The sequence below is a fragment of the Callionymus lyra genome, chromosome 7 (assembly GCF_982586985.1).
Source record: "Callionymus lyra chromosome 7, fCalLyr1.hap1.1, whole genome shotgun sequence".
Lineage (NCBI taxonomy): Eukaryota > Metazoa > Chordata > Actinopteri > Syngnathiformes > Callionymidae > Callionymus > Callionymus lyra.
In genome coordinates this window covers 5,958,665-5,974,292 of record NC_141824.1, presented here as the reverse complement: position 1 = coordinate 5,974,292, position 15,628 = coordinate 5,958,665, and the positions used below count along the sequence as shown (strand labels likewise).

Genomic DNA, 15,628 nt, shown 5'->3' with positions numbered 1-15,628 from the left:
AAGTGTTTCACTGATTCACTTTTCATCTCAGAACCGTGAAGAAGTCGTACACAGAAAAGTAGATCCGAGCTCAATGTCAGGTGCTCACCTGGTGGCGCTGTTGAGTCACTTCTGTTGATTGACGGAGGAACTTGTTTGACGCTGAACAGAAAGTGACTCCAGAGTTTTGCTTCATGAGCTGATCACTTGTTTTTAAACGATGCTGCCATCAGGAGATTCATTGACTCACAAGAAGAGCTTTTACAATTTTCATTGATTTGACTTTAGTAAACAAGTCTATCATGAACTAAAATGAGGAAATAAAAACAAAGAAAGTGTCGCATTTCTTAAGTGCGCATGTTCAGACAACCTTGTAGCTCAGCTCACTTCAACATATTATCACATCTCACAGTTTATTGGAGCAACTCAGTGAAGCAGCTGCTCTGAACTTGTGTTTGGACTTAAAATATCTAAATGAAACATTTACAATCATGTTGAACAGTAATCTTCAGAAACATGTTATTTATAAACTGATATAAACTCATGTTATTTAAGTTCATCATTAACCTTAATGTCCTTCAATGATCTTTATTCTATAAATCATTCTTCGATTTGTTCCATGAACTTGGTTTTAATATTTTATTATCTATAAGTTTTTTAAAAACAATTTCAATTTAGTTGTTTGATCTTTTTCAACATTGTTGCTCCTGTTTCTTCTTAATTCATCCATTTATTCTTTTAATTCTCTTTATTCCTTATTTGTTTTATTATAAATATTTATTACATTTCAGATTGTTATTAATATTAATCGTTTTTTCTTCTTTCTTCTTCTTCTTCTTCTATAGTTGTGTCCCATTTAGCCAGGGTTCTTGGAGAGTGAAGTGTGAAGGATGTTCTGCTGGTGTCCGTGTGTGGACGTGAACTTTGTGTCACTGCTGACTGTCCCTCTGTTCTTCACCTCTTTGTCTTTGTAGAAGATGTGATTGTTCTGCTGCATCACAACGTTGTGTCATCAGAACCAGAGAAGATCTAAACTTTGTTTTTGTGTCTCACAGTGATTCACACAATGCAGTCTTTCTACACTGCGTCTGCTGGAGTTAAAAACTTCCCAGAGTTTGTTTTTGTCACTTATGTGGACGGAGTTGAAGTGGAACACTACGACAGCAACACCAGGAGATTTGTACCCAAACAAGACTGGATGATCCAGGTCACAGCAGATGATCCTCAGTACTGGGAGAGAAACACAAATATCTTAAATAATGCACAGCAGGTCCACAAGAACAACATTGAAATAGTAAAACAGAGATTCAACCAAACTGGAGGTTTGTTGTCTTTAAAATCAATGTTTGACCTTAAACTGAATCATGTTCAACCTTTTTACATCCTGAACCATCAATCTTGTATACAGAGTAGATCAGAGGAGGAAACTGAAGTAGATCATACAAGTTCAGAGAAGAAGAGAAGATCACAGTGGAGTATTAAACAGTGGAGTAGATCACAGTGGAGTATTAAACAGTGGAGTAGACCACAGTGGAGTATTAAACAGTGGAGTAGACCACAGTGGAGTATTAAACAGTGGAGTAGATCACAGTGGAGTATGAAATAGTGGAGTAGATCTCAGTGGAGTATTAAACAGTGGAGTAGATCACAGTGAAGTATTAAACAGTGAAGTAGATCACAGTGGAGTATTTAACAGTGAAGTAGATCACAGTGGAGTATTAAACAGTGGAGTAGATCAGGTCTCACTCTGGTTTCTCTCTCAGGTGTTCACATCTTTCAATGGATGAGCGGTTGTGAGTGGGACAATGAGACTGGAAAGGTCAAAGGTTATGAACAGTTCGGCTATGATGGAGAAGACTTCATCGTGTTTGACCTTCAGACTCTGACCTGGGTCGCTCCGAGTCCTCAGGCCGTCATCACCAAACACAAGTGGGACCAGAATGAAGGCATGAAGAAATATAATCAGTTCTATTTCACCCAGGAATGTCCAAATGATCTGAAGAAGTTTGTGAAGTTTGGGAGCAAAACCTTGATGAGAACAGGTAGTTCCATGACCTTCTTCTCCTTCTGCTCTCCTTCCTCCTTCTCTCCCTCCTCTCTCTCCTCATGTCCTCTCTCTCTCTCTCTCCTCTTATCTTCTTTTCCTCACCTCCACCCCTGTCCTCCCTCCTCCTCTCCTTCATTCTCTGTCCATCCTTTGACTTTCTCTCTGAAGTGTGGTGTCTCTCCCTTCAGAGCGTCCACGAGTGTCTCTCCTCCAGAAGACAGCCAGCTCTCCGGTCACCTGCCACGCTACAGGCTTCTACCCCGACAGAGCCATGTTGTTCTGGACCAAAGACGGAGAGGAGCTGCACGAGGACGTGGAACACGGAGAGATCCTCCCCAACCCTGACGGAACCTTCCAGAACATGGTGGACCTGAAACTCCCGTCTGACGACTGGTCCAGGTACGAGTGTGTGTTTCAACTGGACGGCATTCCGGAAGACGTGGTCACCAAACTGGATCCGTCAAACATCCTGACCAACGGTAAGAGTCTTCAGAACCTTCTTGGTGTCTCCAGAGGTTTCTTTCATCCAGATGAGAGTCCAGGTGTGGTCAGCATGGATCTGCTGAATGAGGCCCCACCACGTCTCTAACACTGGTCACCTGATCATGTCTCCACTTACTTTGCTCTCCATCCACAGCCAGGACTTTCCTGACCTTGTACATCATCATGGCCGCCGTCGCTGCCTCCGCTCTGGTGCTCACAGTGGTTGGATACTTCATCTACAAGAAGAAGAAGAAAGGTGAGAGTTTGTGATTTGATCCAGATCATCTCCAGATACTGGAGAGAAAGAATAGAAGGTCAAAGAAGGTCAGCAGAGATGAGAAGAGGTCAGAGGAACTCTTCTATGTTCATCTTCTTCAGGTGTAATTTGTCCTCTTTCTTTCCATTTCAGGCGACTCTGACTCGTCTTGTAAGTACATGATCTTGTCTCAGCTCAGATGTTGACCATGTGACAGAGTGCTAGCATGCTAGCATCAGTGTTGACACTAGTTTCATCTGCTGGTGAGAAGCACACAAGCTAACAGGGTTTGTGATCTTACAGCGGCCCCCAGCTCGGAGCTGGACCATCTGAAGGATCCGCCCGTGGACAGAGACTAAAGTCAGTGGATGATAATTGTCACTTTTCTTCAAGACTCACTTCACGCATGATTTTACAAGTTGATACATTTTTCTGTCTCCGTGTTTCAGGAGGAATCGACCAAGAAACGTCTTTTTCTTCTGAGACTCTGCAGACGTCAGAGCTGCTGATCTTTGTTCCTTCACTGGAAATGTGTTTGAAACTCACATCAGGATGTCATGTGATCACACACACAGATAAATGCACACACACGATTCTGGAACACACAAATACACTCACACACACAAACACTCACACACATGCTTCACTTTAACACAAATAAATGCACACACACAAACACTCACAAACATGCTTCTCTAAAACACAATAATGCACTCACTCACAATCACACACAAACACATACATGCTTCACCATCACACAAGGATGCACACACATGCATCTCTGACACACAAAAGTGCACTCACAAACAACTGCAAACACACACACGCATGCTTTACCAAAGCAAAAAATGCACAAACACGCACACACACAAAAAAGCAATCACACACAATGACAAACACACACACGTGCTTTACTACTACACAGAAATGCACGCACATAAATACTTAAACACATGCTTCTCTGGCGCAACAAAAGCACTAACACACAATAACTAACGCACACACACAGATGTCTCTGTAGACAAAATGATACACACACGGAAAATATATACAGACAAACAGAGTCTAAAAACAGGTACTGACACACAAAATCAGGCACACATGCCCAAACACACTCACGGAAACAGTTGAACAAACCTGAAAATAGGCGCACACACAAATAAAAAGATAACAAACACATGTATTTACACATCAAATAACAAACAGAAGTACAAACATGCAAAAACCAAAACGGAAAAAAATCAGACACACAGTGACAAATTTATGAATGTGTAGACACACACACACACACACACACACACACACACACACACACACACACACACACACACACACACACGCACAGACAGTTTTGTGTTCATGTAATAGTTTGTGTGTTTTCTTCCTGGTGTGTAGACACTAGTTAATGAAGCGTCAGTTGTGATGTCAGAGGTGAAGAATCTTGTCAAACATAGTTGAACTGCTGCTTCATTTCTTGTGTGTTTTGATCTTCAAATAAATGGACAGAAAACGTCCACATGTGTTTGGACTCCAAATGTTCAGTAAAGTCACTTGTCATTGAGGGTCAGTGGAGGCTCAGAAAGAATCCATTTGTGCAGCTGTTATGAAAGGTCAACATCTCTGACCTCTCCTTCTGTTTCCTGATCAACTCATGTCCTAAATATGACTGTATTGCTTTGATCAACTCGTCTTGTGCTGAACAGGTGCACATAAGTTGTGTCCACTTTTGTGTAGAAGAAAAATCCAGAAGAGCTTGTGCCGACAATTCACATGTAGAAACTTGATTCAAAGTTTCCTGCTGAGTCGGCTGAATGTGTTTGTGGAGGTTTGCTCTCTGACCTGCTTCTCTCAAGTCAAACTTCATCAGGTTACACAACCATGAGACGCCGATCTCACGCCACACCTGTGCCGCCATCTTAGATCCCGCCAGAGCTCAAATGTGCAACACTGACGACACATTTGGACAGGTGTGGTGAGACGCCCAGTGTGGATGTTTGACTCCGCCCCCCGAGCACCTGCACCAGTCAGGTGTGCCTCTATGAGACTTGTGTGTCACGCCCTCACTGCACTCAACTGCTTTCTGTTTGCAGCGTGGAAGAGGACACCACAACAATCCACCTAGATCGCCCCCTAGCTGTGAGTCGCTCACCTAAGTCAGAATGTTAATAATTGAAAAAACGTTTTCATTTTAACATCAAACACAACTCTTGTTCAAATGTATTTTCCCTTGTATTAAACTATATTGTTTAATGTTTACAATTGTTTGTAATGCATAATAAAATAACCTGATATAGTTGTTTTAATGTCATGGTGATCAATAATCACAGTTTAGATGAATTATGGAATTGAACGTAGTGATTTTGAATACATGTTGTGTATAAACTATGAAACTACAATTATGTTTTCTAGTCTCATCTCTTTGCAATCAAATGAATGACAGTAACATTTTAAAATTCAAAAACTATGCATCCGTCACTGTAATGGTTTGGTGTGAGGATGGAGTGTGATGTTGGTGCAGAGTTAAGTTAAGACTATACTTTCAGGGATCATTTCTATAGTTCTTAACTTAAGAAATGTGTTTGTAAAGTGTTTGGTGTCACTAACCATGATGAAGAGTTGTGATATTCCTTCCTGAGTGTGAAGCAGACAGAGAATAATGATTCACTTCATATGTTCTCTGTCATTGATGATCCTTCTTTACTTCCTTGTGCAGTATTGAGAGGAATATGATCAGAGTGGTTGTTGTGTTCAAGACAATATACTATTAAGTGACATTTTTAATGTAATTCTTTATAACTTTATCAAAAATAAAAATGTATTTTCATATTAATGTAAAGACTATAGTTTGTAGGTCTTTTTGTCTTTGTTGAAATTGATATTAAAAAATATCCAAACCTCTGTGGTGCTCGTCTGTAACATCTCTCTTGTACTGAAGCCTTGACGACAACAATTGTTCTGGAAAAATGAAAAGACACTGTTTCATGAAGCTTCACCAGACCATCACTAGTATTTGGATATTTTAAGTTTGTCATTTTGGAACAAGATGTGGACAAAGACCATTGAGCGTCATTTGCTTCTTTAAAATGAACAAACATTTTTTTTACTATAACTCTGAAAAGGAACCCATTATTCTAAAATGAATCACAACTGTTGAACAACATGAGGCTGAGTAGAAAATTAGTATTTCACCTGAACTAAATTGCTTTTACCATTTAGCAGAACAAACAACCACTCTGATCGTATTCCTCCTCTCAATACTCCTAAAGGAAGTAAAGAAGTAAGTCATTTGTATTTATATAGCGCTGATCATCAATGACAGTGAACATATGAAGTGAATCATTATTCTCTGCATTATCATTTTTTCACTGATAGCGGTTGATTTTATTGCCCATATATGAGACAAACATACTTTGTACGTTTCACACGGTTTCAAAATCAACAGGTTATTTTTGTTTCCATGGTTCTACAAAGACATGTGACACTCTCTATAGGAGGATTTTATGGATCTCTTGGCCCTGACTCACTGTTTCAACCACACCTTAGATCTTGTTCTAGCAAACAGACCTGAAGTTAAAACAACAAATGTCTCTCCTCAGAACTCAGTTTTGTCTGACCATCAAGTATTAAATGTGTTCTATGTATGTAGAATCCTGCTGATAAATTCTTGAGGAGCGTGATATTACTTTTTAAATTTAAAATATTTGTATCGAGCACAAGTATGCAATACAGGCATTCCAGGCAATGTTGGTCTGATGTAAAGGCAACTATGTAAATATGCAGACACAGCAATGTTACGTATATGCTCTTTTTTTTTCTTTTTTTTTCAAGAGACAGTAAATTCAGAAAAATAATCTATTGCAATACCAAAGAAACAACAACAACAGAGTGTACATATAGAAACAAAAAAAACACATAAAACAATGAAAAATAAAGGTCAAGACAAAATCAATCCCTCCTGTATCACTGCTGTATTTAGACAGAGCTTTACCTTGTAATTTAAATGAACATGTTGATTTAAGATTAAACCAATTGTAAATATTTACAGGGTCTTAATCTGAATAAATAAAAAAGTTTGCATTCAACTTTTATCATTTAGTTCTAGTGATGTTCTGGATCATGGAGATCTTTTAAGGCCCTTGTATATGAATTGTTTGGCATTTGAATTTTCTGCTCCTGCACTCTGCTCAATTCATGAGTAAAAAAAAAATCAATTTTTGGAACAAATCATTTAATCGATTGTCGAGAAACGAAACAAATGCTTTGAGACACCATTTCAAATGTAATCTAGATAGAACTGCTCAAGGATTGTCAAGTTCAGAACACTCTTGCTTTCAGTACAATTGTTCTGGTGGTTGTGATCCAGTTGTGGGTTCGACTCCAGCCCAAGAAACATCAAAGTTCTTCGGTTTAAATAAAATACTTGGGAAGAAGTAATGTGACCTTCCTTGGTGAAAGTTTGTGTTGTTTCTCCACTGAAGGTCATTCTAAAGTCGTTCATTAAAAGTTGGGAAATGACATGACATCAATTTAAATACAGTTGGTGCTGAAATACTTTGTAAAATAGAGCTACTATAACACAAGTTGTCCACAATGATTGATTTTAAACTTTTTTAAAGAATTTAAGTGTTAACTTGAACTTTTTCTTCTAATCTTTGCCTATGAGGTTTTGTTGTTGTTGGAGTTTGTTGTGCATTACCATCTGGATCCACCGATACTAATGGATTTTTTTTTTTTTTAATTTTTCAGAACAAAATGGTACATTCAAGTATAAAGTATTGAGTGGAAAAGAAAGATGAAATATATGAAGAAATGCGAAATAATAATAAAATAAAATATATTTTAAAAAAACACACCCCAGGGAGCATACCCATCAAACTAGTTACTTTACAAAATACTTCTATTTTTCAAGAGTTAGAAAAAGAAAATCAATAAATGCATTGAAGCAGGGCAAATATGGAAAATAAAATGACATATTTCCTTTAATTAAATTGCTTCTAATTGGTTTGACATATTCTGTCCATTTGGTCCATATCTTGTAGAACTTGTTCATATCTGTTTGGAGTGCAAAGGATAACTTCTCCATCTTATAGATGTCGTAAACGATGTCTATCCAGTTCTGTCGTGGGTGGTTCAACTTGTAACCACTTCCTCGTGATACATTTTTTACTTGCTGCCAACAATATGAAAAGCAATTTCTTGTCTCCATTATTACAGTTTTCTATTGGTTAGTCACCCAGGTACATGTTTTCACCTTTACAGGGAAGATTCACAGCAAAAATGTTGATTAAATGGCTGTGGATCTCTGTCCAAAAAGCTTTGATTCCACTGCAGCTCCAAAACACATGCCAGTGATTTGCTCCATTATACCCGCAAAGTCTCCAACATGCTTCATCCGTGCCCATGTGTATTTTTGAATGGGTGTGATAAAAAATCGAATAATATTCTTCCAACAGAACTCCCGCCATGTATTTGATCTTGTTGAAAACCATTGTAGATGATACATTTTTTTCCCAGCTCTCATTTGTGATTGATATATCTCCATCTTTTTCCCATCGCTGCTTTATATATCCTGTGTTCTCTTGTTTAGATTGTCGAATTCCTTTGTACAATTTAGATACTATTTTATTGCTATTATTTGCCTCCAATAATGAAATGAAAATCTCTAGTAATCCTTTTCCACATGCATCAATTGGCTTTTTCAAATTTTGATTAAAATAATTTCTGACTTGTAAGTATCTGTAAAAATCCTCTTTTTCTAAAGGTTTTCAAAACTCTGAAAATTCCCTTTGTGAATAAATGATTGATAATCAGTTAAACCTTTTGAGATCCAAGTCTTAAATCTGCCGTCCCTTTTATTGGGCACAAAAAACCGGAGTCAAAAGCACACCACCTCAAGATCCTCGGGGAATCCCCTAGGTGGCAGGACTTGACCAATTCTTGCCAAGATTTTAGGAAAATCCTTAAAAAGTATAGTAGTAAAAAAGTAGTAAGTAGTAAAAGTATGATCTGCAACCTTCATTTTCACCCAATAATGAATATGAATATAAATGGAATGTTGAAAAAGACAATACCATATACATTTAATTTTGTGTAGTTCGCTTTGCTTGAACAACCAAATATGATAAAATGATTCATCCAACAGCTTCTACACACTCAGCTACTTGTTTAAATATGTAACTATAATAACAATTGGTACACATGTATGTATACACTTAATGGGTTTCCCGAGAACACAAAATTGTACTTACTTTTATGTACCAAACATATCTTTGACAAACCTTTTCAGTTTCAGTTTAGTTGCTGGTTTTGTCATTCCATCAGCAAGCATTTGCTCAGTAGGACAATACTCCAGATGTATCTTGCCAGTGTTTACAATCTCCCCGATGAAATGATACTTGATGTCTATGTGCTTACATCTTTGCCTGTTTACAGGGTTCTTGGCAAGTGCAATAGTACCTTGGTTGTCTTCGTACACTTTTGTTTGTGCATACTGGTACTTGTCCATTCCTTTAAGTAGCTGTTTCAAATATATACATTCCTGTATAGCTGATGCTAAGGCAATGTATTCTGCTTCACATGTAGAAAGTGCAACCGTTGGTTGTTTTCTTGATTTCCATGAAATTAGAGAGCTTCCTTCACATAAACTGACACAATAACCTGAGATACTGCGCCTGTCTGCTCTCTCTGATGCCCAGTCTGCATCACTGTACACTTTCAAACCTAGTTTACTTGTGTCATTTCTTTTGAAGCATAAACCTTGTTCTGCTGTACCTTTAAGGTACCTAAAGACATGTTTTACAGTGCTCCAGTGTTCTTCAGTTGGATCATCAAAATGCTGTGAGAGTTTACTGACCACAAAACGTATGTCTGGTCTAGTGCATGTGGACAAATATATTAAACTTCCCACTGCCTCTCTGTACTTTCTTGAATTTGTCATTTTTTCTGCAATTTCTGAATAGTCAAGTTTTGGTTCACATGGGGTCTCTCTTGCCCTACAGTCTTCCATTTCAAATCTTTTCAGTATTGTGTTCACATATCTTTTCTGTGACATAACAACTTGGCCTTCTGTTTGCTCAAAGTCTATTCCCAGAAAATGTCTGAGTCTTCCCAGATCTTTCATTTTGAACTTTTCAGTTAGCATTGTTTTCACATTTGTTAATACACTTTCATTGCTAGCTGCTATTATCAAATCATCAACCCATATAATGAGGATTACCTTTTCATCATGTTTTTCTTTTGTATACACACAATGATCAGCAGGGTTCTGTGTGAAATCATTTCTGATCAAACATGCATGTAACATAGCATTCCAGTTTCTTCCGGACTGCTTGAGACCATAGAGAGACTTATGCAGTTTACACACCAGTTTCTCACCTGTGTCTGACCATGTCTCGTAACCATCTGGTTGCTCAATGTAAAGTTCAAAATCAATAGGTGCATGTAAATATACTGTCTTAACGTCCATCTGATGCAGCAGCAGATTCTCCTGCGCTGCCTTCTGCATGATCACCCTCACACTGGTCATATCAGCAGTAGGTGAGAATGTCTCTTCGTAATCAGTTCCTTGTTTTTGACTGTAGCCTTTTGCTACGTATCTTGCTTTGTACTTTTCTGTTCCATCAGTGTTACTCTTGAGTGCGTACACCCATCTGCCCCCCACTGCTCGTTTGCCTGGTGGAAGATGGGTGAGGCTGAATGTTTCATTTTCCTCCAGTGACTGCATCTCCTCCTTCATAGCATTGATCCACTGCCTTGAGTTGGTTGAAGCAATGGCATCCTTGTAAGTAAGTCTGAGGAATGTCACACACTGCTCTGTAACAGAAGTCAATACATGTTTGTAGTTTGTCTACCTTTTCTTCCGTTTCAAAGTCCTGTAGGTAAGTTGGTTTCTTTCTTTCCCTCTTTGGGTTCCGCCTTGTTCTCTCAGCATCGTCTTCTTGCTGAGACACTTCAGTCTGTTTTGGAGCAGTCTCAGAAACATCACTTTCCTTATCATGACTTGATGCATTTTCTTTGTTTTCATCAACCATTTCTCCATTGTCATGACTTTTTGGCTGTACATCTCTATCACAATACTCAATGTGTGCTTCAGATGTTTGTGTCTCTTCTTCATTTGCTGTTTTGGTTGTGAATTTCACTAACCTGTGCTTTTGGACTTTTTCTGTGTCTGGATAGTACACCAGATAAGTTGGGCTGTTTTTATCATATCCTATAAAAACACCTTGCTGGCACCTGGAATCCAACTTCCCTTTCTCTTGTTTGTAGGCAAAACAGATGGACCCGAACTTCTGCAGTTTGGAAACATCCGGTTTCACGGCTGTAAACATCTCATATGGAGTTTTTCTTGTGCGTCTGCTGTAGCACCTGTTTCTAACGTAAGCAGCTGTCTGTACAGCATAGTTCCATAGTTTATCTGGTAAGTTACTCTCTAACAGTAAACACCTGCCCATTTCATAGAGAGTTCGCCAACCTCTCTCTGCTGTGCCATTTTGGTGTGGCGAATAGGGCGCTGACTTTTCATGCCTTATCCTATTCTTGGTCAACAGTTCTTGGAAAACTTGAGTTGTAAACTCAGTGCCGTTGTCTGAACGGACGCACTTGACTTCACCATAAGGTGCTATGTCTGCCAAGAATCTTTCTGTGGCATGAACTGCATCACTTTTAGCTTTAAGGAAGTACACAAACATTGTACCTGAGTAGTCATCTGTTAAAGATTGAGCGTATCTGTGTCCCTCTATGCTCGGGGTTCGCATTGGACCTGCTAGATCAGTGTGGACTAGCTGTAATGGTTTTGTAGCTTTTCTGTCTGGCTCCCTATTTCTACTCTGTGTGAATTTTCCTTTCGTACACACTATTTGATGTAATTGGCCCCTGGGTTACCAATATGGTGAACCCCTCCCTTTCCACAGGGGTTTTTCCCAATGCATTTAAACATGCCATTGTGGAGCCTCTGCTCAAAAAACCAGGCTTAGACCCAACTGACCTCAGTAATTTCAGGCCTATTTCTAAGCTCCCTTTCTTGTCCAAGATCTTGGAGAAGGTGGTGTCCGAGCAGCTGTCTTTGTTCCTGGATCAGAGCGACATCCATGAGAAGTTTCAGTCTGGCTTCCGTAAACATCACTCTACGGAGACAGCTTTATTGAAAGTGTCCAGTGACATCATGATGTCGGCTGACTCTGGTAAATTCACTGTTCTGGTTCTCTTGGATCTGTCGTCAGCCTTTGACACAGTTGATCACCAGATCCTGCTGAGAAGACTAAGGGATGAAGTGGGACTGTCTGGGTCTGAGTTAGAATGGTTCTCATCTTATCTCATCTGGGCGCAGTTTTAGTGTATCTGCCAATCAAATGAGGTCTGAATCGGCAGATCTGTTGTGTGGAGTCCCTCAAGGTTCTGTTCTGGGTCCTTTATTGTTTTTGCTGTACTTGATTCCCCTTGGTAAAATCATTCAGAGATTTCCAGATGTTTCTTATCACATTTTTGCTGATGACATCCAGCTCTACTGCTCTTTTGACCCAACTGAGCCCCAAAGGCTGAACAGCTTAGTCAATTGTTTGCTAGAAATCAAACAATGGCTGAGTGAAAACACTTTACAGCTTAATGTGGACAAAACTGAAACTCTGGTGATTGCTCCTGATGATAAGATTCCAGGGTTGAGTCAGTACTTGGGTGACTTAGGTCAGTCTGTCAAACTGAGCCTGAGAAACCTGGGTGTTGTATTTGATAAAGACATGTCTCTTGTTCAACACTGCAGAAAACTGACCAGAAACTGTTTCCTTCAACTGAGAAAAATCTCTAAATTTAGGAAAATGTTGTCACAACATGATCTGGAGCTTGTAATCCATGCGTTTGTTTCTTCTCGTCTGGACTATTGTAACAGTTTGTTTTCATGTCTTAACAAGAAGGATCTTGTCTCGTCTGCAGTTGATTCAGAACTCTGCAGCGAGAATTCTGACCGCTCTAGTAGAAGAACTCACATTTCTCCGATCCTTAAAACTCTTCACTGGCTGCCAGTTTCTTTCAGGATCAACTTTAAAATTCTGGTTCTTACTTTCAGATCTATTCATGGTCAGGCTCCTCCTTACATCACTGATCTGATCCAGCCTTACACCCCAGCTCGGGCTCTGAGGTCTGTGGATCAGAATCTACTTATGGTTCCACGCACACGACTCAGGACCAGAGGAGAGAAATCTTTTCAGGCTGTTGCTCCTAAGCTTTGGAACAATCTTCCTCTCTCTTTGCTCTTGATGGATCTACTGACTCCTTTAAGAAACATCTTAAGACGTTTCTATTTGTTCAGGCTTTTCCTTGAATTTCTCGAACTCCTGTGTTGTTCTCGGTGTTGTCTTGATCTTTGAAGTATGTACTGTTTTGAGTATTGTTTTGATTGTTAAAGCGCTTTGTGACCCTGGTCTCGAAAAGCGCTATATAAATAAATATTACTTACTTACTTACTTACTTACTTACTTACTTACTTACTTCACATATGTGTGTTGGTCTGACCACACTCCCATTTATCACCATGCCTTTTACAACACCTTGTAATTTTTGTACATCTTCATAATTGCAATGACCCATAATCTCATGCCAGGTTTGTATGTCGTGGGACACTTTACATTTATCAACACTCTGTTCAACAGTTGATAAATAATACAAATTGCCACTTTCATGAATGTCAAACCTGCTGCCATCTTTGGTGATCATGTGACTGTTCTTTTTCTTGAACGTGACTGTTGCTCCTCCATTCGCTGCTCTCGCCACTGAGAAGATGTCTTGGGGGTACGTTGGCATGTAGAGTGCTTGCCGAAGCTGTGCTCTGTGTTGTCGTCCGGTGCTGTCCAGGAGATGTATCACAGCGGTCCCTCTGCGTTGGGCGATTCCGTTTCACTCGCTCCCATCTGCCAGCTCGACTGCGTGGGTCTCTGGCTGAAATGTGGCGTCGAAACTCACAAACTTGCTCATGTCGTTCACGATGTGAGAGGTTGCTCCTCCATCCACCATGATGCTTTTCATCTTGATGTTGTCTGCTGGTCTCTCAGTCTTTGTATGTTTCGCCATGAAGAGATGGTCGTCATCACCTTCTTGCTCTTTCTCTGCAACTTTTCTGGCACCATCTTGATCTCCCTTTTTCTTGCACAGGGATTCTTTATGTGTGTTGCTTTTACAGTAACTGCACCACACTTTTCGCGTACATTGTCTTGCTATGTGTCCTTTTATTCCACACCTGTAGCATGTCACACTTACATCTTCATGTCTTTTGTTATTAAAGTGTGTATTCATATTTTGCTTGCTATGTTTTATGTGTGTTTTCATTACATTGTCCGTTGATTCAGCCGTTTTCATCTTTTCAGCTTCTTCATAGATTCTCAGCCTCCTCTTAAAGTCTGTGAATGTAACTTGGTCTTCATTTTGTGTCACATGGACAGCTAGAGGCCTGAACATGTCCGGTAGTCCACCAAGTATCATGGCTATGATTAGTCCATCACTCATAGCTTCACCTGCATTTCTCAAAGCAGTGATAATATTTTCCGCTCTTATAATATAGCCTGTGACACTTTCGTTGTCTGCCATCCGCAGCTTGGTCAACGATGTGTATAAACTTATTATTCTTGGCTTGCTTTTTCCCGAATAATGTTCTTTCAATATCTTCAGTGCCTCCCTGCCTTTATCAGCAGCGTCATGTCTGATTAGAGATAGACTTTTATCATCTATCAGTCTTATCAGTTCGGCATAGCAGTCAGCATTCTTCCTTCCGTCTAGAGCTAACTGCTCTTCACTAGCATCCGTGGGCTCATGGAAAATAGTCTCTTTCAGGTTTAAGATATGCAAGTGACCAAGCAATCTCGTTTCCCAAAGGTCATGCTTATCATCTGTTCCGTCAAAAAACAGTTGCGGCGATAGCATCCCTGCGGCTCCTCTGTTCGTCATCTCTACACGTGTTTTGCGGTCTTTTCTTCTGCTAGCTTGTTAGCACTTAGCTCTTAGCTCTAGCGTTCGCGTATTGCGTCGCGACGCTCCTCGTAACTTTGCCCGGTACTTATCTTCAAGTTGGCTCTCATTCTCTGCCACTTCTGTCCGTCATTAGTCACTAGCGGTGACCGAAGCTGTCTGGACCCATAACCTGTTAGGAATTTTCATTCAAACTCCACTTCAGTACAGCTTCAATCATTGCTTTATTTTCTTCATTAAACAACGGCTGGAACACACAAGCGTTAATCAACTTTTCCCGGAGTAAGTCACACATCACATCCGGGATCGAACAATACACATCCTTCAAAATAAAAGTACTGTGCATAACACAATGAGTAAAGGTGTTTTCTTTGACATTGCTTAACAGATGTAATTACAGTTAATGATTGCTTCAATATAAAAATATGAATAAATGGAAACGTGAAAAAACATATTTTTCTAACTATAAATATTAAGAAGGATCAAGAGTTGCCAGTATTAGTTCCACGATTGGTCTCAGAGAATCGTCTTCACTGAACTGGTAATGTTTAAAAATAGGAAGTGGAACTGTGATAGTTGTAAGATGAATGCTCCAGTAAAGCCATGAGCAAAACCATGGACAGTTGGTGGTTAGAGGGGCCGGGTGAGTAGCAGTGATGGTGTGTCTGTCTCTTTTTGCCCTGCAGCCCCCCCGACCCACCCCGCCCGCTGCTTGAGGAAGCACCGAACACGGACCTCAAGCCCCCTCCTATACTCCTACCCCAATGACATAGTCTTTGATTTTGAGCCCGAGCCTGTTTTCCGAGGTAGTTAGGCCTCTGTGTGTTCCTGTGTTCTTCCTCTCTTCCCCCATCCTCTTCCTCCTTCACCTACACCTCCACCCCAGCACAACAGCCCCTTTACCTTGTGTCAAG

The 15,628-nt window shown here is 39.9% G+C and overlaps 2 protein-coding genes and 1 non-coding gene across 3 annotated transcripts in view; all 3 read left to right on the top strand.

Moving 5' to 3' along the window:
- LOC148074820 (uncharacterized) overlaps window positions 1–15,628 on the top strand; it is a 72,308-nt gene that overhangs the window by 52,663 nt on the left and 4,017 nt on the right. The gene's annotated exons all lie outside the window — the stretch shown is intronic.
- Window positions 1,031–15,528, top strand: LOC148074821 (class I histocompatibility antigen, F10 alpha chain-like; the record flags this gene model as incomplete). The annotated part of the gene is made up of 4 exons (XM_087796033.1): window positions 1,031–1,301; window positions 1,743–2,021; window positions 2,215–2,568; window positions 15,401–15,528. Coding segments are annotated over 4 exons (1,032 nt in total), but the record flags the coding sequence as incomplete, so codon positions are not given.
- Window positions 5,293–5,505, top strand: LOC148074822 (small nucleolar RNA U3). Its single transcript, XR_015711886.1, has one exon. It is a non-coding gene; the product is annotated as a small nucleolar RNA U3 (small nucleolar RNA).